We start from the raw sequence: 23394 nt of genomic DNA on the forward strand, positions 1-23394 counted from the left end.
ATTTCAAGGTATTTATAGTGTGTAGTTTTCGTTTTTTTTTTTTTACCTTGTCAATCTAGAGTTTTGTATTGTTAATCAGATTGGATAATGGAGTTATGGTGATATTTCTTAATAAATATCAGTAGTTCTAGTTTTGTCATCTTAGATCAATGATTTAGTATAATGAAATTGCAAGGATTCTCTTGCTATGTTAATAATTAGGTTTTTTTTTTTTTTGCTGTTTTTTTTTTGGTTTGCCGAATAATTAGGATTCACTTAAATATGGGTGTTCTTAATTTGATTCCACTGTTAATTATAGTTCATACCTGATTGGAAAGCTTTTCCACTGTTATACCTCATCCAAATTGGAGTTAAGTTTTAAATTCAATAGTTCTGTAATTACTCCTTATTTTTGCTTCAATACTTTGATAGTTTGATATGATTATTTACAATTTCAGGTATATACTAATCCTATTCGACAATGTCACTCGACCATTTTCTTCCACCGGCTAAGAAGTTAAAAACGATAGAGTCATTTTTCAAGCCTAAAAGGGGTGATAAATCAAGTGAGCTGCTTCCTTCTACTGACAATGTTGGCATGCCTACATCATCACACCATGAACATGGTACTTCTCAGCAGCAAAAGAAGCCATCATATGCTCAACCAACTATATCTAGTAAAGCCAAAGAAGTTGCAGCTCAAAGAAATGGAGGTACTTATGAGCGTGATCCAGGTTTGCGGTGCCAAATTTATGAATATCCAGTGAATCAACGTGATGAGGTACGTCGAGCTTATTTAAAACAGGGACCTTTCAAACCTAGATTATCCAAATATCCTCCTACTTGGGATGGAAGACAAGATCGTTATTTTCAATAAAGTTGGCTGAGACAGCATTCATGGCTAGAGTACTCTATCGAAAAGAACAAAGCGTATTGCTTCCCTTGCTTTATTTTTGAAACGGATCCACCTAAGCGTCCTGCATTTACAATAGAAGGTTTCTCATATTTCAAGCATATTGGTTCTAATAAGACGGTATCTACATGTTCATTTGTTCAACATATTGGACATATCAAATCTTCTCACATGGTAGCTGTGGAAGCTTGTGAAAATCTTCGGAGGCCATCTCGCCATATTGATAGAGTTTTTCGTAAAAAAAGTAAGGAGATTATAGCAAAGAACAGGCTACGACTAAAGGTAGCAATTGAGACAGTTAGAGTGCTTGGTCTTCATGCATGTCCTTTTAGAGGTAACGATGAGTCATTAGAGTCAACAAATCGTGGTAATTTTATTGGTTTGATGAAATATGCATCCATATTGAATGACAAGATTGCTGAAGTTGTCTTAGGAAATGCACCTGGAAAGGCAATGTATACTTCACCGAAGATTCAAAAGGAAATTCTACATATTCTCGCTAACAAGGTAAAGGATACTATTCGTGCAGAAATCGGAGATGCTAAATTTTGTATTCTTGTAGATGAAGCACAAGATTCATCAGTTCAAGAGCAAATGGCTATTGTTCTGAGGTTTGTTGATACTAATGGTCGCATTATAGAGCGGTTTTTTGCAGTCAGAAGTGTTGAGGACACCACGTCATTAACTTTAAAGAGGGAGATTTCCGAAGCTCTTGCTTCACATGGTATTTTAGTAGAAAATATTCGGGGTCAGGGGTATGATGGTGCTAGTAATATGAGAGGAGCATGGAATGGGTTGTAGGCATTGTTTCTTAGAGATTGTCCATATGCTTATTATGTCCATTTCTTTGCTCACAGGTTACAACTAGCATTAGTAGAAGCAGCTACAGATGAGCAAGATGTTTATCTGTTTTTTGAGAAGTTAAAGGTTATTGTCAAGCTTTTTGGGGCTTCTCCTAAGCGTCACAGTCAATTGAAATCTGCAGCAGTATTAGAGGTCGCCACAAAATTAGCTGATGGTGAACTTGAGACTGGTTCGGGAGCCAATCAAACTCGTACTTTGAAACGGGCAGCAGATACTCGTTGGAGCTCACATTTTGGTTTTGTATTCAGTTTGATCTGTATGTATAATCCAGCTTGCATAGTCCTTCAAAATGTTACGAAAGATGGAAACACCTCTAAGATAAGGGGGATGGCGAAAGTTGCTTATCTTGCAATTAGGTCTTTTGAGTTTGTTTTTATCTTACACTTGGTGGGAAGTGTTATGGCGGTAACAGAAGTGTTATGTCAAGCTCTGCAAAAGAAAACATAAGACATTGTTAATGCCATGAATCTGGTCAAGTCCACAAAAGTGCTTCTTCAAGAATTGAGGGACAAAAATTGGGTTACTTTTTTTGGAAATGTTAAAAGTTTTTGTGATGAACATGACATTGTCCTTCCTGAATTTTCAGATCGATATATGATGGGTACGGGTCGTTCTTGTCAGCAGAAATACCATATGACTATTGAACATCATTACCGCGTTGATATATTTAATACTGTCATTGATTTTCACCTATTGGAGCTAAGCAATCGATTCACAGAGGAATCAATGAAGCTACTTGTGCTTTTTTCAGCTTTCAGTACGGATGAAAATTATAAAGCTTTTGACATTGATTCCCTTTGCAGTCTCGCAGAAAGGTTTTACCCTGATGATTTCACGGGGCAAGAGGTATGTGTTTTAAGAAGCCAACTACAACATTACAAGTTAGACATTGCCGACAATCCAGATTTTGGAAACATGAATACTGTGGCTTAATTATGTCAGCGATTGGTTGAAACTGGTAAGTAAAATGCCTATGATTTGATAGATAGATTAATTCTCCTTGTCTTGACTCTTCATGTTTCAGCAGCTAGTGCAGAAAGGGTATTTTCATGTATGAATATTGTGAAAACAGTACCTCGTAACAAGATGGGTAATGAGTTTCTTGGAGATTGTATGATAGTCCATGCTGAAAGAGAAATTGCTGAAAAAGTGTCATGTGACTCTATCATAGATGACTTTGCTTCATTGAGACCACGAAAGGTCCAATTCAGTTAGTATATACGGGTTGCATATATTTTTTTATAGCTAGTTATGCATATATATAGATGTCGGATCAAATGTTATACTTGTACTTAGCTTAGCCACTTATAAATCCTAATGTATAACAACTTTTTTTTTATAAAATATGTAACTTTTTGTACTTAAACGCTTATGAAATCTTAATGGGATATAACATTTTTCTATAAAATGAAGGGGTTCTTGGCTGTTGAAAGTTTTTGTTAATTTTATGGAGCTAACCACTTGGTGAATATTGTAAGGTTTTTGGCGATTTATGTTGCAGCGTTGTAGGTGAGATGATATATAGTCCACCGATTGTTATAAAGCTTATGAAATGATCGGGATTTGGTTGTTGGACAAGCGACATATGCATCAATAAAAAGGTACTACTTTATAATTTCTTTGGTAGAACTTTGTTTATCTTGTTGAACAAAAAAAATTATTTTTTGCATATGTTTAGCCCTACCCAACACTATTTCCTGGGTCCGTCCCTGATCTGAAGGTGCTATTTCATGTAGTATGGTGTTCGTCAAGCTGTCACCATGCCTTGGCTACTTGGCGGGAGGTCCTATTAATCCTCGATGTTGTCAAGGACTCCAGGGTCTTGTTTCCATGGGTAAAACCACTCATGACCGTCAAACTGTTTGCAATTGCTTGAAGATTACCTCCAAGGATTCTAATATTAATCCGAGTAAAGCTGCCTCACTCCTCCGAAATGTGGTGTTAGCATTCCTTACAAGATCAGCCCTGACGCCGATTGTACCAAGTACGTTTTGTTATTTGCACTTTATATTTGTTTACACGCCTATTAACTGACCGATAACCAAGAGGAGTCGTCGAAAATTAACTTTGTTCTGATTTTTTTTTCAATAATTTGTGTTTTTGTAGGGTAAAGTAAACCATCCGAGGGCATGCCACCGTTTAGGATTGCGAATATGAAGAATAAGATGGATTGTAAACACATGCTTTTTGTTTGTTTTCTTGTTATATTCAGTCTTTCGTATTTGTAGTTGCGGGAAATCCCACAACTACACACTAATGATAATCTATCGAATAATCTAAGAAACCATTGATGAAATACTCCAGATCTATTATTAAAAATTTAGAACAAATACAAATGAGATATGATGAAACCCTAACTTGGGAAACAAATAATACTCTCTCCTAAAATTTTAAGTTCTTCTCACCAAAAAGATCTCTTTCTTTTACAATGGTGGTTGGTCCCTTATATTTAGTATCTACATAGTGGAAGACAGCTAATAAATCCCTTATTTTAAGATCTGACGTGCGTCAAAGTCGCTTGGACATTTATATTGCCGCATGGATTCTTTGATGACGCACAGATCTTCACTCTTTTATCGTGACTTAGTGACATCATCAAATTCGTCATCTTTAATATAAATGTGCGTTCGTCTTCGCATGGTGCTAAATATATTAATTCGCGTAACTAATAAGTGTGTGGTATTTTATACCCACATTTTGCCTCTTCTCTTATGTACATTGAAAGAAGGAGCGATGAGAGAAACTTTAATTTTCTTCTTGCTACACTTATTCATCTTTTCGTATTCCTTTCAACCGACATTCTTCCGGGTCTTCGGCATGATTATTCCCACGTGTTGACTTCACCTCTTATCATTCGACACGTCTCTGTTGGACCTGACAACCCTCGCTTCATACCTATCTCATCATTAATGCGTCCGTAAAAGAGATATCTCGGGAAGAGGAGATATAATCATTTATATACTCCAGTTCGTTCTTTTCTTCATCTTTTTACTCTTTCTACCCTTTGTTTCTTTTCTGCTCTCAGCAACTTTTCTTCTTCGACTGTTCTTCAATTTTTGATTAATCATCATATTATATTTCGCGCTTTCTTTCTATCTTTAACTGTTTCTTCTATCTTCTTCTTACCTTAATTTTCTGGGTTGTGAACTCCATTTTTCATTATCATCATATTATTGATCATCTTGATCCTGATCATCTTGACTAAATTTCTTTCATCTTCCATTCTCATTCTAAAAATGCCACTTAAACCAAGTTAGAAGAATGTTAAAGAGTTCAAGAGATTAAAGGCAGAGCTCGGTCTTAGAGATTTTACACTATCCATCCCTCCTGGATCAGAACCCACTTCTTCTCTAGAACCCAAATGGTTTTCGCTTGATCGATCGAATGATCAGAAAATCATTATTTCGCTCGGGAAACTGCTCGATGGTCTTCCCATTCCCCTTTACAATCCTCAAATTCCATTATTCTATGAACTTTTATATGATGCGAGATTTTCACGCGCCATATTCCAATTAAGTGGTGATTGCATCAGGATAATGGTTGAATACGCCTGTCGTGCGGCTGAGTTAAAATCTCTTTATCCAGAAGATGTAAGAAATCCAAAAACCGCGCAGAAAGAAATCATCCCTGCAGAGTACACTCTCGAGAATTTCTTCCTCAATTATGAGGTTGGTATCATGAAGAATGAATCAACTCGTTGGGGCATTCGCTTGAAGAGAAAGGATGGTCTCGCAGAAGATCAGAGGATCATGCGGGATGTTGACTTTCATGACACCTCCAATAACACGCGAAAATCAAAGGACGTCCGTTGGGTAGAGTACCCTATCAATCTGGAGGGATCTTACATCTATGGTAGGGGTGTTGATGGTTCAACTCTTCCACTCCCTGCGAATCTTGCCGCTTACAAACCTTGGGAATTTAAATGGCCTGAATAAAATGACGTGGTGCATTTTTCTTTAACTTTATCCTTCCACTTATCTTCAGTGCTTTTTATTATTATTTTCTCCGTGTTCAGATTGGCAAGCAGAATAAGAAGGCTAACAAGAATGCGTCACAGGTTTCAAGTTCGCACGACAATGAAGTAAGAAATACTCATTTAAATTTTTAACAATATTGTTGCCTCTGTTTCTTATCTTTCATTGTATGCGTAGGCGGAGACTGGAGATGCTAAGGGTCTCAATGATGATGTTCCTCTCCTTAAAGGTGGTGGCGCTTCTTCAAAGATAAAGAAAAAGACTACTTCAAAAAAGAGAAAGTTTTCTTCTCCAGCTTTCCCAAATACCAGCTCCCATGATGACGCGCTTCCTATTTCTGATAATTCCTCATCCACATCTTCTATGGAGAAATTATCGAGTGATCTTTTCCAAATCATTGTCTTTTGTTGGTGATACTGGACTAACTCGCACGTGCGATGCGGTGGTTAAGATTTGTGATGCTCCCTCCTTGAGTCATGAGTCTTTGCAAGGAGTTGCCTCTGCATTAACTCCAAATTTCCAATTCGCGCTTGGGTCTTTGGTGAGTTTTCTTCTTGTGCGTCAATCTTCGCTAAAGTTTCATATTTCACTCATTTCTTTTCCTTCTCCCTGTTGATATAGAGCGCTTGTGTGTCCTATGCGGTTACCAATGATTTGCATAGGAAAATTCGCCATCTTGAAACCGAGAACCAGAAAGTCAGTGATGAGATTTCCACTTATAATAACAGGGTGGTTGACCTTCGTGAGAGAAACGATCAGCTAGTGGGTATGTATTTTTCACTTCTCCTCATTTTGACTTCCTCGCATTTCCTTTGTATTCTTTTAATTGCCTGTGTTCGCAGAAATCTACAATTTGTCCGATGAAGCGTCTGTCCTCCCTGATGATGATGAGACTCTTCTTGAGCATCTTAATTTTTCTTTGAATAATTTCCCTAATGATGGATTAGAGAACATTAGTCTGGATGAACTTCGCTCGAAATATAAGATCCATAACAGGGAACATAGGTCCATGCTATCTGTGAATAATGGTTTTAAACGCCGCCTTCATGAAAATAAGGAGGAAATTAAGAGGCTTGAGGCGAGAAAGAACGCACTCATTACTGAAAAGGATCAGGCAATTCTTAAAGGTGCTAAGGCTTTGAAAGAACTTCATGAAGTTCATCTTCAGATTCCGATGGAGAGGGATCAAGTTATAAGTGAAAGGAATGCCCTTCTCACCCGTGAAAATGAGATTCAATTTCGGATTCTTATAGAGAATGATGATGAATTTTAATGGGCTGCAAGGGTTATTGATAACTCTAGGACCAGCTTAGCTACAAATGTTAGTTTAGAAGCTGACCATACGGCATTGGTTAGGACTATCCTTTCTGAAAAAGAAGGTTGCTTATAATCCTTACATGGCGTCTTCATTTTGTGTTGCTTTCTGAATTTCATTTGCATGCGGTTTTAATCCTTTTATTCCCTTTTGTAGATACTGAAAAGCGTCATCTTAAGGAGATTGAGGATTTAAAGGAGAAGCTTTCCGCCAGAAATGATAAATGCCGCAGACTAAAGAGAAAGTTGGTGGTCACTGTTTCCAACTTAAATAAGGACGCGCTCCGTGTACGTGATACGGCTGTTAAGAAGAGTGCAGTGGAGATCTTTACTAATCATAATATTCCCGTACCAGATTATGATTTTGCTGAGGTTTCCGCTAATTAATAGGATTATGAAATCTCTGATAGTGAAGCTGATTATGAAGAATATGAATTAACTGATGAAGAGAACAGTGACTCAGAGGTTGAGAAAGATGGTGAAGACGATATGGGCGGGAAGTAATTGTGCTTTATATATGTCCTCTTCCTCTTCACGCTTGTGAGTCCTTTATCAGTCCTTTGTATTATATTCATCTTTTCCCTCTCTTGTATACTGTATGCTCCCTAGTTTTTGAGACCTTTTCTTTAATATTATACTCCTAAGAATTTGAGGCTTTTTCCTTCAATGTTAATTATCCTTGTGTTATATCTGCAAGTAATCAAGAATACAAAGAAAAATACCTTTCTTTCTAAAAGTTAGAATTAATTCAATGATAATAACATATTGCATAAGTGCATGAATGTATCATATGAAGGCGAATAACATTTTGTTGACATTTGTATTCCTATTCTTGCCTCTCTGTTATTCGCGTTTATGTGATCAATATTTGATGGGTGCGCAACCATTCGCAAGCAAATATGTGTGTGCGGTACGATATAATTATGCATGCGCCATTATCCGCATTAACTATATTATGAGTTCTAGATTGTACCTGAATGTTTGTGTCTTACCCTTTTATACCTTTTCCTGCGTCTGTATTGATTTTTGCCTCAATCTTACCTCTTCTGTGCATTTTTCCTACGTCTTGATTTCCTTTTCCCCTCAATGTAGCCTCAGTTGTTCTACGTCATTATCATTTTTGCACCTTAACATTTTTCTTTTCTCCTTGCTCTTGCTTGCTATCATTGTGTGTTAATTTCGCTTCTATTTTATGTTGCGTCTTTATAAGTGCTTGTTTCCCTACAAAATAATGTTAGATGCATATATTGGTCAATTTGTGTTTGTTATGAGGTCTTATTGGGCCTCTCTAAGAAGAGGTCTTATTAAGCCTCCCCTTGTTGATAGGTCTTATTTTTGCGCCAAGGTACCGTTTTTGGTCGGGCGATAAAATCGCAGGCGGTCTTTACACTTTCACGTAATGACCATTGATTTTTCCTTATCATCTTTCGTATTATTTCCCTTGCAGGATATATTTTCGCGCCAATACAATAGGCCTATACTCTCCCTTGAGTCATAGCCCCATGGTATTGACGTCTTTTGACACAATTCATCTCCCTAATGGAGGGTTCCGCCCTTATATTCCCCCTGACTGCCCCTTCAAGGAATCTTACCCCTACCGCGTTAGGGTGGGATCTTCCCATCCAGTTATGCCGACAATCAGTTGTTTTCGTAATCTCGTACAAGATCACACTCTAGTGGGGTTTCTTTGGGGCCGAGTGCATCATAGTCAGGACTTGTCAAGGATGGCCAGGTACACTCCAGACGCCCCAGGCACCCTTGACTCAACCGTGTATCGCGGCGCCCTGATCGAGTTTCTGCACTCCTTAGGAGAGAGCTTAGTACCTTAGTCTTCCGACTAAGGAGTCTCTGCTGGATAGGCTTTCGTTTCACCCCAATTCTCCAAGACTCAGGTTCCAGGGATGGTATGGCTTTCGCCTGAGTCATGCATTCTAGGTTTCCCCCAACCATGACGTGCTTTAGGTCTTATTGTTTCCTCTTGCAATTATGAGAACTAGGGTGCACGCCACGATTGGATGCCTAGCCTCCCTAGTTAGAGGTTTTAATTTTCGCTGCCTCCTATTAAGGTCTTATTTATGAGGTATTATTGTTGCCTCGTTCTTCTACTTGTATCTTTTTACGAAATATTCAATTTTGAAGAAATACAAATTTTGATTATCATTCATAACTTCAATTCATACATTGTTGATTTCTTCTTTCTTCATTTATTCGCCTACATACTAACTACTACTTAACACATCTTATCCACTACTATTTTGCCGAAATATATTTTTATTACCGCATCTCCTAATTGTAGTACTTCTTCAGGTATTTTTGGTTCCACAGCTGATCGAGTATTTCCCCTTTGCTTTTTCCATCTTTATCCATCAATTCATACATTCCACTTCCAGCATCCTTCTTTATAACATATGGTCCATCCCAAACACTTTTCTCTTTTCCTTCTCCACCTTGCTTGTAATGTGGTATTATTCGCAGTACTAGTTCTCCTGGCTTGAATTTACCTTGTTTTAATGCGGATGTTGTCGCTTCAGCGTAGATCTGCTTTGCCGCATCTTTATTTTTCTCTACAACTTTACCTCTTACCATCATTGTTTCAACATAACTAATATTCATTTTTTCTCCCCTGATCACTACATCAACTATCAATATGTCTCTGTGTTTCTCCTCCTTTGATGTATCTTTCCAGTTTCTTCTTTTACTCGCGCGTTCTTCACTCTTCTCAACATCAATTCCATTACAAACTTTTGCTTCCGCGGTATCTCCTCTGGTTACTCCTATTCCTTGGGGTAGTGGAAATTTGATGCACTGATGATATGTAGATGCTACCCCCAGAATATTGTGTAACCATGGCAGAAAGTTATTTCAGTGGACATAGTCTTGAGTGGAATCCGCATGGTGACTTCTCCTTTTGGCTTATTAGGTGATCCATTGAACCCGTAGATTTTGTAAGTTGAAGGTATTAGCTCTTCATCTTTTCCACCCATGGTCATATACGCATGATAAAATAGTATATTCACCGAGCTGCCAGAATCGATTAGTATCCTATTTATTGCCCATGCGTCTGCGTTTCACTGTCTTCTTCTCCTTCCATTTTTGATTTGGGTATGATTTCCAACTTAACCACCAATGAGATTTCATATAATTCTCCTCCTCCTGGTATTTCTTCAGCACTGAATGTGATTGGTTGCTTTTGCCAATCCTTTAGTTTTGACACCTTTTCCAGGTTGAATATCTCATTTCCTTCATCATCTCTAGTATATACACGGCTTAATACATTATCATGAAAATCCTCAAAACTTTTATATGAATGAATGATTGAATTGCAGTATAAGTTCTTTGTGTTCGCTTCCACTTCTATCACATATGTTTTCTTCCCTGCCTCCATTCCTGATGTCTAGCCTTCCGGTGGTGGTGGTAGGTTTTATGGTTGTGCGGTTAAGAAATGATTTAATTTTCCTTGATCAATCATTTTTAGTATGATTCTTTGAATATTTCGACAGTTATTAGTGTTGTGACCGTGGAAGCGATGATACGCACAAAATTATCTACTTCTTCTTCATGACGGTGGCTCTTGCCCTAGATTTGGTGGTGGAGGTATTTCTTCCATTAAAGTGATCGCTTCCCAGATCTTTTCTATTGCTGTATTCAGGTGCGACATTTTGATTTCTTCATAAACTTTGTTGTTTCCACCTGGTCCTTGGTTGTAATATCTTTTTTATCCTCCGTATTCATCTGCTTGGTTTTCATACATGGGAATTTTTTTATTGCTTGGTTTATTGTTATATTGTCTTTCTCTATATTCCTTTTCATACATTTCTTGATCTCTACTGCTCATTGCTACCTTCTTTTGCTTATCCTCCATTACTGTCTTTTCTTGACTCCCTTGGGATGTGCTTGCGACCACATTTGTTAATCTTGGTAGTAGGCTTGCATTCCCTTCATTGACATTTGTGACCGCAACTGGATAAGATTCCATATCTCTTTGCTTTTCTTCAAGAGCAATGTACTCTTCTTGGAACTCGCGCAGCTCTGTCATAGTAATGGTATCTTTTATCCTGAATATCTGCGTTATACAACAAATCTGTTGGAAATAGTGCGTTAATGAAAGACAAGATGAAATTTCTCTCATCTACTCTTCTAGCCATCTCACTACACATGATCCTCCAACGTATGGTTAAGTTACGCAAGCTTTCATTGGTCATTCTCCTTAAGTTGAATATCTTTTCAATTCCTGGTCGTAACATGTTGTTACTGATGTATGCTCCTAAGAAAGTACTTTGGGGATGATTGAATGATCTTATTGTTCCCATTGGTAACCCTTCGAACCATTGTAACGCCTCTCCTGTTAAACTTGCGTGAAAATACTTACATAGGACCGCATCTTTATCTTCCCATTGTAATAAAGATCTGTTGTACGCCTTTATATGCTGCACTGCACATGTGGTGCCATCAAAAATATTAGTAAAGACAGGTAAAGTGCATTTAGATGGTATTGCTGCCATTTGTATCTGCCTTGCGAATGGTGTTTTTGCTTCTTCTTCTATGGCTTCATCCAATTGCCGCTTTTCTCCGCCTCTTCGTGCTGTCATCATCGCTCTTACTTCTGCTAATTCTCGTAAGATTTTCGTTCATGATCTGATCTTTTTGCATGGGTCTCTTCAATCTTGCTTGTCTTATTCTGTTGTCATGCCTACTTTGACGCAGCGCCTCTTGTATTTCTTGTTCTTCCGCCTCCTCTCTTCTTTGCCTGCGTCTATCTCTTTCGTTCCTTTCATTTCTTGCATTTCGACGCGTTCCCTGCGTCTTTTATCTTCTTCTACCTGGCCGCGTTGATTTCACAACATTTATCTGCCTTGTAATATCATCCTTCCTTGTTCTTCATCGCTTTCATCTTCCTGATCGTAGTATGTGCGATCATTTTCGCCTTGTTGTGCATGTTGATTGCCCCTATGATCTCCTTGTATGCGATGGTGTTCGCCTTTTTGTATATATCGATCTTCAACTGGATGATGTTCCATGCGATTATGACCGCGCCCTTCCTGTATATTATCTCCTACCTGAAAATTCTCAACAATGTTATCTAGTGGTTGCTCTTGTCTGTTATCCCTGCGGTCTACTACGTCCTGATGTGCTCCTGCTTTTCCTTGATCTTGAGCTTGCACGTGTTGTCCTTGATGTGGTTTGTGACCTTCGCTCTAGCAACCTGTTTTTTTCTTCTCTTAGTTCATCATTCTGGTGCATCAAGTCCGCACGCACTTCTTCTTCTCTTCTCCTTTCCTCAACTAATATTTTTCGAAGCTCCTCTATCGTCATATTCTCCTTATTTTCTCCTACGAGTCCTTCTTCTCCAGTTCTTTGCTTGTTTTCGTGTGTTGTATATGTATCTGTAGTATGAAAAATTACCTCATCATAATTTCTGCGGTTGTTTTGCTCTTCTACCTGTTGAATCTGAGATTGAACCTGTCTATTCTGGTTGTTTGTTTCGCCTATCCTTGACGATTCTGCGTGTTCGCCTCTTCTTCTTCCTGCAATTCTCCTGCTCACTCTAACTGGCGTTGCGTTCTCTCCCGCGAATGCTTGTCTCACCATCTGCTGTTCCTGTAACAATATCTTCTTTTGACGAAGAAAAAAGTACTTTATAAAGAACCAGAAAGATACTAAGGAATTTTTTTTTCTGAGATGAAAACTTTTGGTTACATTTTTCAGATCTAAACTTCTAAAACACTCAAAGATTGATGATGAAACGATTAAAAACTAGAAATATTTTTAAACGTTTTTCAATGAAAATCAGCAACAGGGTATTTCATCCAAGCTGTATTCTAGCGCCAAAATGTAGTTGAAGGAAATCCCACAACTACACCCTAATGATAATCTATCAAATAATCTAATAAAACATTGATGAAATACTCCAGATCTATTATTAAAAACTTAAAACAAATACAAATGAGATATGATGAAACCCTAACTTGGGAAACAAATAATATTGTCTCTCCTAAAATTCTAAGTTCTGCTCACCAAAAAGATCTCTCTCTTTTGCAATGGTGGTTGGTCCCTTATATAGGGGTTTACATAGTGGAAGATAGCTAATAAAGTCCCTATTTTCGGATCTGACGTCCGTCAAAGTCGCTTGGACATTTATATTTCCGCATGGATTCTTTGATGACGCACAGATCTTCACACTTTTGTCGTGACTTAGTGACATCATCAAATTCGTCATCTTTGATATAAATGTGCGTTCGTCTTCGCATAGTCCCAAATATATTAATTCACGTAGCTAATGAGTGTGCGGTATTTTGCACCCACAATATTAATTTCCGTCCGGGAGTACTTGTAACTGTTTGAGAATTGTAAACACCTATAAATGTAAGTTTCCATTTATTTTTAAGTTTCCAGTTATTATTCTTTTGCTCGAGTTAGCAGTATCACGCCATTGAAAAAAACGTACGGAATTTAATCAATTCGGTTAATTTGAAAATATAACAAGTTTATCTATTCTTCCAGTGTTTTGCTAATAATATTACAACCAACCATGTGTAAAATGGTTGGTTGTTATGCCACTCGATCAAAAATGTTTGAGTAATGCACAACCGAATGTTTTCTCTTAAGATTCTCTATTGGTTTCTGTAAGCGGAGAAACCAATCATATAAAAAACTTGTCTTGGTGTTAGATTGGCCGACTTCACGAGTACCTTTTTATACCGATATGAATATTCATGTTGGCCGATTTTGTGTTGATGTTCTTCAACCACAAAGAACTTCAAGAACAATCAGTCGATGTTCGTGTCTACATTGGCCGATTATTCTTGAATCCAGAAAATTTCAAAAATTTTATAAACCCACAATAAACTTCAAGAATAGTCATTATTTTCATGTTTATGTTGGTCGATTGTTCTTGAGCCCAGAAAATTTCAAAAGATTTTAGAAATGCACAGACTTAACAATGCCGTGGTGCACAGATGCCAGCGTTTCCATATATTAACACTAATGCCGGCGCTTATCCAATTGTGTAAAGAAAACTTAGAAAAAAGAAACCTTTTTCTAAAAATCTAAACATGTTCAACATAAACCAAACAACTGAATTGTACTTAAAGATTTATAATCCATCTACCACAAACCAAATGTAAACCAAACAACTAAAGAGTTCATCATGAGTTACAAACCAAAACAAGTTCCAAATTGTTTAAACCCTAACAACCATAAATGAAACACGAACACACATCTTCAATCACTTCGTCCTAGGCTTCTTGTCAGCCACCTTCTTCCTTTCCCTTAACAAATCTAGATCATCGATTTTGTTTAGATTTTCCTCGACTTCCATCATTTCTTCTGGAGTCAGCACCTTTCCTTTCTCGTTCTTGCAACCAAAGATCTTCCTCAACTTACCAAGTTGGGCCCGCTAGTTTCATACATCCAAAAAATAATTACGATATATACTCATATAAGATTATGTATACATTAAACAACTAAGCAAATAACAATACTTACTAGCAATCTAACGGTCTTCGGAAGTCCCGAAATTGTAGGTGGTGCCTCTGTAGGAGTTAGAAAGGGAGGTTTTTTCTGTGGTGGAACTTTAACGTTATCCGGGAGCATAAAAAAATGATGTGAGTATTCCAGGTAATACCTCATGTAACCAGGATCGACTTCATCATCGTTTTCCTAAATCTCCAAATTACTCATATCTACCAGACGACGTTGTTTCCTTTCCCTCAAATGCGCTGGTTATGGATTTGGCGTATACTCTACCTTCAACCTTCCGACAGTTGAATAACTCCGAGGATAGTCAACAAAGTACCTTCAAACGCAAGTTGCTACACACTAGTTTGTTACTTATATCAAAGTTGCTGCATCACACGTCGGGCATAAGTAATAGCGTACCTCTTTGGGTGGAACAACAGTTCATTGTAAAATACAACGTTATGAAACCTCAAAAAGTGACGGTTTTCTCTATCCTCCTTGTAAGTGTCGAACAAAACCTCTTTGCTAGTCATCGCGTCCATAGTCAATTTCATATTTGTCAGTCGACGATTGTTACCAGCCTTCGAAGTATTGTTGAAATCATATCTCCGAGCTCTAGGCTCATCGGGTTTGAAATTTTCTTTTTTCGATAATGCTTTCTAGTTCGTGACAATCTTGGGAAGTATTCAAAAGCCTACACCTATACCAATGCAGAATGATACATATAAGAAGAAGTAATTTTGTTTCCAGTAATAACGGTATATGTGAACAATGTATAAGATTAAAAACAAAATTACCTGGAGTAGAGTGAAATTCCCGAAAAATTGATTGGTATCATCCTTAGAGGCCCTTCTCATCACCGTGGTAATTACTATGGTGGTCCAAGAATAGCTGAGGACCTCTTCCAGCGGATCCAAATATTGTATGTGGTTTGCATTCACCATGTTTCCACTAATGTCAGGGAATGATCTAGTGCCTAACATAAATAACAGGTACGCAACGACTGTATTACGACCCAGTCGTCTTTTTTCCGTTTTTCCTCCGTCCCTCCAAATTAACCTCTACCTAAGCATCTTCAGTTTCAGTGTCTTTGTCTAAAATTCTTAGGTATATAAAATCTTTGTATACAAGTTTCGTAGTCCCAGCCAAATATCTTGTTAGTTAAAGCATGTAACTTCGACCATTCTAGGTCCAAACAATTATCTCTTTATGCAACTGATTTTCCAGCAACCCATAAGCCTATATTGTTCTGAGCATCTTCAGGGATCAAGGTCATCTCCCCAAATGGGAAGTGCATGGTATCAGTTTCACCATGAAATCTCTCGACAAAGCAATTGACTGTCACATAATCATACTCCACAAAATTTTCAACCAAAGGATATATCCCAGAGTCCTTTACTAATTGTTGGTCCTCTTCCAAATCCATAGGCCATTTACTCACGTCTTGGTGTCGGCAAACACATACAACTTTATTATGATCCTACAATTAGGAGACAATGAGATTATACATAAATAGAAAGAACAAAGTCTACAATAGGAGGCAATGAAAGAAAGCATACAAAATAATACATATGCACAAGGTAAAAATTCTTACATAGGTTTGATAGATAGTACGAGCCCACGCGTCCTTGTATCCAAATAGTGGTAGCGGATCCCGTGTTTGACCCCAAAATTTCCCACCACCAAGTTCAGGTAACCTGTCATCAAGATGAGGAAGGTGCGAACCTTTTTGTTTGACTACTTTCTTCTTCTCTTGTTCTCCTTCTACCGGTTGTTCACCTTCACGTTCACCTTGTCCCAATTCTTCACCTTGTGTCAGTTGGTAATTTGGCCCATCGTCTTCCTCTAAAACTTATCTTTGGATTGCTTGTTGATTGGGCTCAACCACATCATCGTGCTCATCATCTGATTCTCCAATACGTTCACGAATTGCTATGTTTCTACGGTACCTACTCCCCAAAATTTTCCTCTTGCATAGCCTACCCACAAACGCTTATTTCAACCAAATTATTTCCCTCGAGGATGCAGAGACTCAGGAGTCCCATGAATGTTCTTCTTTCTTTTCTTAATGCCGTCATCTTTACTTTTTTTTTTCCTTTCTTAAGTTCCTTGGATTTAGCACTATATCAAAATACATACGAAATGAATAAAAAACAACTAACAATCATATCTAAAGCCGACATAGATATGTTGAGTAACGACATTGAATCAACGACATTGAAAGCCAGCATTGTTTTACGAAAGACCTACCATGACGAAAAGAAACAACGACATTGAAATAGATAAAGAAACTATGTCGGCTTACAAACAAAAAACAAGGAGTTTTCTGTAGTCTTTTACAAATCATCCGAAATTGTCTTCCAAAAGCTCGTCCATGCCAAAAACGTGTACCAACATAGATATCTAAATGCCGACAATATTAAAATTCCAAAGTTTTTCCTGTAAACTATCGGCGTTGACCTTAAATTAAAAACAATGCTGAAACCCAACTCTGGCATGGTGTTCAACCTAAAATTAATGCCGGAAATAAACATGCAGTTTCTGGTGATTTTCGATATCTAAGCCGACATAGTATTCATACTAAAAACAATGTCGAAAGCCTTTACCAGCATGGTATTCAAACTAAAATCAATGCCGGTAACCTATACCAGCATGGTATTCATATTAATTTCAGTATCTTGAACTGACTGTAACTGAACTGCTTGCTTTAGGATTCACGATTCTAACCTACCTACTACTTTAAATCGATTAAAACACTTAAAAAACAGTTCAGAATCCCTTACCTTCTCACAGAAGCCATTTTTCGAGAGTTTGATGGTCTGAATCCTCCTCTTGTAATACCCGATATTCGGCAGTGGTTGGTCGAATGAAATATAAGTAATGATTTGTCCTTTCCTAACACCGAGGCCTTTTCAGCATAATTGACTCCAGAGTTTGCAGAAACTCTGTAGTTAAGCGTGCTCGGGTGGGAGTAATCCAGGGATGGGTGACCATCCGGGAAGTTTTTGATGGATTACCGCAGCGATGCCCATTGAAAACCCCATACCGCCGGATAACCGCAGTGGCTAAGTGGGGACAGTATCGGTAGAGGTACGGGTCATTACAAATGGTATCAGAGCCGACGAGGGTCACTTGCCGAGGGTGAGAAGGTATGCTGGACAGGGTTGGTCCAGGTGCTTCTCATGAGGGGAAGGGAACTTCGGAGATTTGGGCTTGTATGTATATTCTGGAGCCAAGGATGACTCCAATTTAAGGTGGTGGTATTGTAATACCAGATATTCGGCAGTGGTTGGTCGAATGGAATATAAGTAATGGTTTGTCCTATTCTAACACCGAGGCCTTATCAGCATAATTGGCTCCAGAGTTGTCAGAAACTCTGCAGTTAAGCGTGCTCGGGCGGGAGTAATCCAGGGATGGGTGACCATCCGGGAAGTTTCTGCTGGATTACCACTACGATGCCCGTTGAAAACCCCACACTGCCAGATAACCGCAGTGGCTATGTGCCGGCAGTGGCTAAGTGGGGACAATATCGGTAGAGGGACGGGTCATTACACCTCTTCTTCTTCAAGAGAAATTCGAATAATCCTTTCTTCTTATTTTTGTTGAGCGACGATGAGTTCATATGAACGACGAAGAACGAAGAGTTTTTTTTTTTCTTTCTCAAAACCCTAACCTAAGAGAGTGCCAGTACAAATATACAATGGGGGATATGATTTTAAGTTTTGAGTTTTTATTTTGGGGTAAGAATATTATAATTTTTTCAATATGTTTTTAATTAACCCAAAGGGTATATTAGCATTTTCACCCCCAAAAAACACCCCTTAATAGAAATTATTGGATGGGAATAGTAATTTATATCCCCAATTGTACGTTCTTTATTAAATGCATTTCTCCAAATGAACATTTTATTACAAACCCCTTTCTTTTACAAGGGCATATTAGTAACTTAGGTAATAAATACTAGTTGGGTTTCCATAGAATGCCCAAATAGCATATTAGAACTATTGGATTTCTTAAATTTTTGGTTAGCTTACGTGCAAATAAAATGGGCTGGCCTAAAACTAGACATGCGCATGTTCCAAAAGAGTCTTGGTGCCTTGCTATACAATATGCAAGTCTAAAAGACATTAAGCAATTCATTAACTGGCCTTCCTTACCCAAATTTCCAGAAAAACATCATCACCAAGTTTTAAAATTATAGTATCTCTGTTTATAGAAATACTTTCGCTTGGATTACGTCAGAAAAAGTTCAGGATGGAAGAAAAACTTCCTAGTGTGGGGTAAAAGATCACCAAACTTTAGCGTTATGGCAAAATCAAAGCGTAAAAGAATTCCAAAACGGTGACTTTGGAGGCAAAGTAGTGAATCTGATCCGGGTTTGGACTTTAGAGGCAAGGTTACTGATTCTTGCTTTGGGCTTCTGCTGCAAGAGTGAAGTTGCACCTAAACTTTGCGGGTTCTTTGTAGACTGTATTCGACGGAGACTCTCCGTCGAATATAAATTTGCTTATTAAAAAATCCAAGTCAGAAACAAAACTATTTTGTTTCATAAAAAGTCAACTTTTCAATTTTTAGAAATCGTTTTAAAATTCGACAGCCAGACTGATTTCTGATTTTTCGACTTCTAAAACTCGAAAAGCTACTCCAGATGTGCTATCCTAACCTATTAGAGCTTACACGGAAACCAAAAGCAAAACTAATGATAAGTTGAAAGTACAGTAAAGTTTTTTTTTTTGGGGTCAAATCCCATTTCAAAAATTGGGTTTATAAACTAATTTATAACTTTTGGACTTAATTTTGGGAAAGAATTATTTACGTTAATGCACCCAAAAATACAGATATCTGATTGCACCGAATGACTAACGCCAAACCGACTGTATTCATGTGGTGTGGGTTACGGGACCACAACTTGTGGCTGTGGGGGCAACGGGTTATCCTATCATCAAGTACATTTTCATCCGGTATTGCTTCTTCCAATATTTACGTTGCAGAGGTAGCCATTATTCATCTGATGATGTCCAGAGATAGCTACTCCCTCCATTATTGAGCTGAGACAGTCCTTGATTTGAGAAATAGATTCATTCATTGTAACCAAGAAAACGATCGTTCCATCCATGTCTCTGAATGACTACACAAACCAATCTCTCCCATTTGGTACGGTTCCCTAGTTCACGTAGGGCCTCGTCTCCCACTCCCATGTCCGTCAGTTTCTAAGGCTTGTCAGATTTCAGAAATTAGACATGTCATATCAGACGCTTTGATGTATCACCACCAATTATCTATCTACAAAATTTTAACCTCAAGTGAGTTTACCAAAAGATTTTACCCCTAACTACTGTTATACTTTCTCATCATGTTAAGCTTTGTTTGGGCATGTGTGACCACTGGCCACGTTAATCTTTTTTTGCATTTCTGAAAATTAAATGTACCAAAAATTGTCAATTCATGCACCCAAAATTACCTATATGGGTTTGATCAAAGATCTCGATTGATTGACCCATGTTATTAGTAGTCCGAGTTCTAGAGTTTTCGGATTTCACCGTGGGTGAATCATTTTTGCCTTGGCTTATTTACCCTAAACACTAGTATCTACTACTGTGGACTGTACGTGGAGATTCGATTGGGTTGAGCCATCACTTGTCACATGGGACTGTGGGAGTCCGCTCTCTTCTCTGGTAGGTCCCACCTGTATCTATCGACCTTTCCCTTCACCACGTGTCCAGAAAACTCAAAGCCTCATATCAGCTGGTCGGTGGTACTTAAATGGCCCATCCCTTCATATAAAGAAAAACGGTATGTTGTGCTTGTGGCCTGCGATTTTGGGTCATTTCTCCAAATTTTTTTAAAACACGGTTCAAAAGCACAAATAAAAATTAGTATGAATTTATACAATATAATTCTAGATTTTTGATTTTTCGGCTGTGATTTTTTACCCATTATTATATCAGGTTACCATCGTTCCAAGGTTAGCACTTAGCAATGAACAATGCCATACATGAGAAGAATAAAAGTCTGGTTTCGAGATTGTGCACTGCAGGTTCCAAATTAAGAGATTTAATCATTTATGTGGGCAACTAAATATTACTTACTACCAGTATATATTCAAGGAATTAGGTAGTGATATTTTTGAACTTCAAATCTTAACAAGAAAATCTTTAAAATTTTGAATTTTGATGCATATTTCTGTAAGCAAGTCAAAGTGGAGAGGTACAAAGAAAGACTGAGAAAACGTCATCAGAAAGCAATAATTGAGAGGCCAAGTGGCCAACCACTAACCAATACCCATATCTAGAACAAAGTGACAAGGCATTCAGTCTCTATATAAACCCCTCCTCATGCCTTTGTACCAAAACACAAACTCAACAGCCTTCTTTCGGTCCATATCTCCTTCAGTAATACTCCTCCATTGTTAAAAGCTTACTTTGCTTTCAGATTTACAGAGTGAAAACTAAGAAAATGGCAGCAGTGTTCAAGTTGGTATGTGTTCTACTTGCGTTCATGGTTGTAGCTGCTCCTTATGCAGCTGAAGGTGCACTAACATGTGGTCAGGTAGCTGGCAAGATGGCACCATGTCTTGGCTACTTAATGGGTGGTGCTATGGCACCTGGTTGTTGCCCAGGAGTCAAGGGTCTTCTTGGCATGGCTAAAGCCACTCCTGACCGTCAAGCTGCTTGCAATTGCTTGAAGAATGCCGCCAAGTCTATGAGTGGTATCAAAATGGCTAATGCTGCCGCTCTCCCCAAACAATGTGGAGTTAACATCCCTTACCAGATCAGCCCTGCCACTGACTGTGCCAAGTGAGTTTTCTTTTCGCATTTTTATCTGTTTCAACCCATTTTATACTTACCGACAACCAAGTCGCCGGAGCTTAATTTGGATTTAATCTTTTTCTGTATTTTGTGTTGCTGCAGGGTAAAGTAAACTGTACCATTGAAGGATATGCATGTAGGATTGCGAGATCGAAGAATAAGATGGATGTTTGGGTGATGAAGTTGTAGAAGTCTTAAGGATGTTTTATGCAACCTCTGGCGATCCAGCTTTGTTAGCTTTAGCATCCCTGCCTGTGGTTTTTGTGATGTTGTTGTTATTGCTTTTAATTAGTAGTATAGAAGTAGTAGTTGCTGTCGAGTTTAGCATATCATCATGTAATCAGATGAGATCATGATTATGTAACTTATGCTAATTTCAGCCTCCTACTTTTAATCAATGAAAATGCAGAGTTTTTATGTTATGACCCATCTTCTTCTGTTCTCATTGTATTTTCTTTCATTAGTTTCTTCAGCATGTTAACACTGCCATATACCAGTACCACTTTTATATGAGACGTGGTCCTGTAGAGAAATGGCTTCTTTGTACATGCAATTGTCTCATGAGGTTGCAGTGTAATTAATCTAATGCAGTGATAAATGGAGAAGCCTGAAAATTTACCAATGCCTTGACTTGGATATAGTCATAGAAAGAACGCCATTTGATTTTCAAATACAGCGTTTTACTTATCTTCTGTATCCGGATTAAAAATGAAAGACACAATCGACATCACAACAATTAGAACTACATATTCGCTAGCCAGACCCCTTGTAAATTCTTCCATTTGTAAAATATTATCTCTTTCAATTATTGGTAAAAAAGTGATTATGGACTGGCCGAGCAAAATCAAAGCAAAATATCATGAAATAATCTATCACTGGTCTGTAGGGATATGTTATATGGGGTAAACTGGATGTTGATTTTCTTCTCATGCGGAGTTATGCTCGGAAGAAATCCCGAATCAATCTAACATTTTTGCTGAAGTAACATAAAGCTAGCCATATCTACTCTTGTTGCCCGCCAAGTATGGCTTAAGGATTTGAAATTCAGGGGTAGTCTGTCTAATCTCTAGAAAATCTAGAGTTCAAGCACGGCATAAGGCCAAACTCTATGCCAGTTTGCATGGAAGTTTCCGGTCATAGAAATTTCTCCACGGGTAATCATGTTTGCCTTGGCTTGTTTACCCTGAAATACAGTGGACTGTGGAGAATCGAATGGACCATCACTGTCACATGGGAGTACGCACTCTTTTGACGTAGGTCCACTGCACCATTGAAACTTTTTCTTAGATCAAATATCTTCTCCACGCGTCCCGAAGTTCAAATCCTCGTAGTATTAGCTGGTTGGTGCACTAAAATGGCCCGTGTCTTCAGAAAAAAAAAAAAAATCATGCAAACGCTGCAGTAACGGATTTCAAATTCAAATTCAAATATAAATTATTTGATCTAGAAATATTAATGTCATTAATAAATTTAGTTCTAGGTTTTTGATTCGGCAGTTAAAATTTTCTATCCATTTTTGTATGGGGAAATTGGGAAAATGCCCCAATATAAGATGCAATGTTGGAAATCTGCCCCAACGTTAAAAATAGTTGGAAAAATGTTCCATTTCGTTAATTTTGACATCCAACCCAGTTAAGTCACATGCGTAAAGCCACCATCACCACCAGAACTACCATTAATACCGCCGCTTCCACCACCAGAACCTTAAGCATGAACCCTAAACCCTTAATCCTGGATTTTGAACCCTTAACCGTGAATTTTGAAGGACGTATTTGTCTTTTTATTCGCGTGTGTGGGCTCACACATGTGACTTAACTGAGTTTTTGAGGGAATGGGGCATTTTTCCGAACTTTTAAATGTTGGGACAGATTTCCAACATTGCACCCCATATTGGAGCATTTTCCCAATTTTCCCTTTTTGTATCCCTTCACGATTCAAAAATCCAAAGCTAGAAATGAAAAATTCCAATATAATAGAGAACTCAGAAATAGAAAAATCAAGTTAGGAGATTGTGTAGGTTTCAGAGAGAGTTAATCATTTAAGGAAATTTGGTGAAAATTAGGTGGTAATATCTGTATCTTTT

The 23394-nt window shown here is 38.0% G+C and overlaps 2 protein-coding genes across 2 annotated transcripts; both read left to right on the top strand.

Annotated features, from left to right (window-relative positions):
* Positions 1-460: 460 nt before the first annotated feature.
* On the top strand, positions 461-2203 carry LOC113280091 (zinc finger MYM-type protein 1-like). The gene is made up of 3 exons (XM_026528740.1): positions 461-760; positions 872-1647; positions 1750-2203. Exons 1-3 carry the CDS (start codon positions 461-463, stop codon positions 2201-2203), a joined length of 1530 nt encoding a protein of 509 aa, XP_026384525.1.
* Positions 2204-20830: 18627 nt separating this feature from the next.
* On the top strand, positions 20831-21734 carry LOC113283694 (non-specific lipid-transfer protein 1-like). The gene is made up of 2 exons (XM_026533022.1): positions 20831-21299; positions 21414-21734. The coding sequence occupies exons 1-2, from the start codon at positions 20959-20961 to the stop codon at positions 21421-21423; spliced, it is 351 nt and encodes a 116-aa protein (XP_026388807.1). The 5' UTR covers positions 20831-20958; the 3' UTR covers positions 21424-21734.
* The last annotated feature ends 1660 nt before the right edge of the window (positions 21735-23394 follow it).

This window comes from Papaver somniferum, chromosome 5, assembly GCF_003573695.1.
Source record: "Papaver somniferum cultivar HN1 chromosome 5, ASM357369v1, whole genome shotgun sequence".
Lineage (NCBI taxonomy): Eukaryota > Viridiplantae > Streptophyta > Magnoliopsida > Ranunculales > Papaveraceae > Papaver > Papaver somniferum.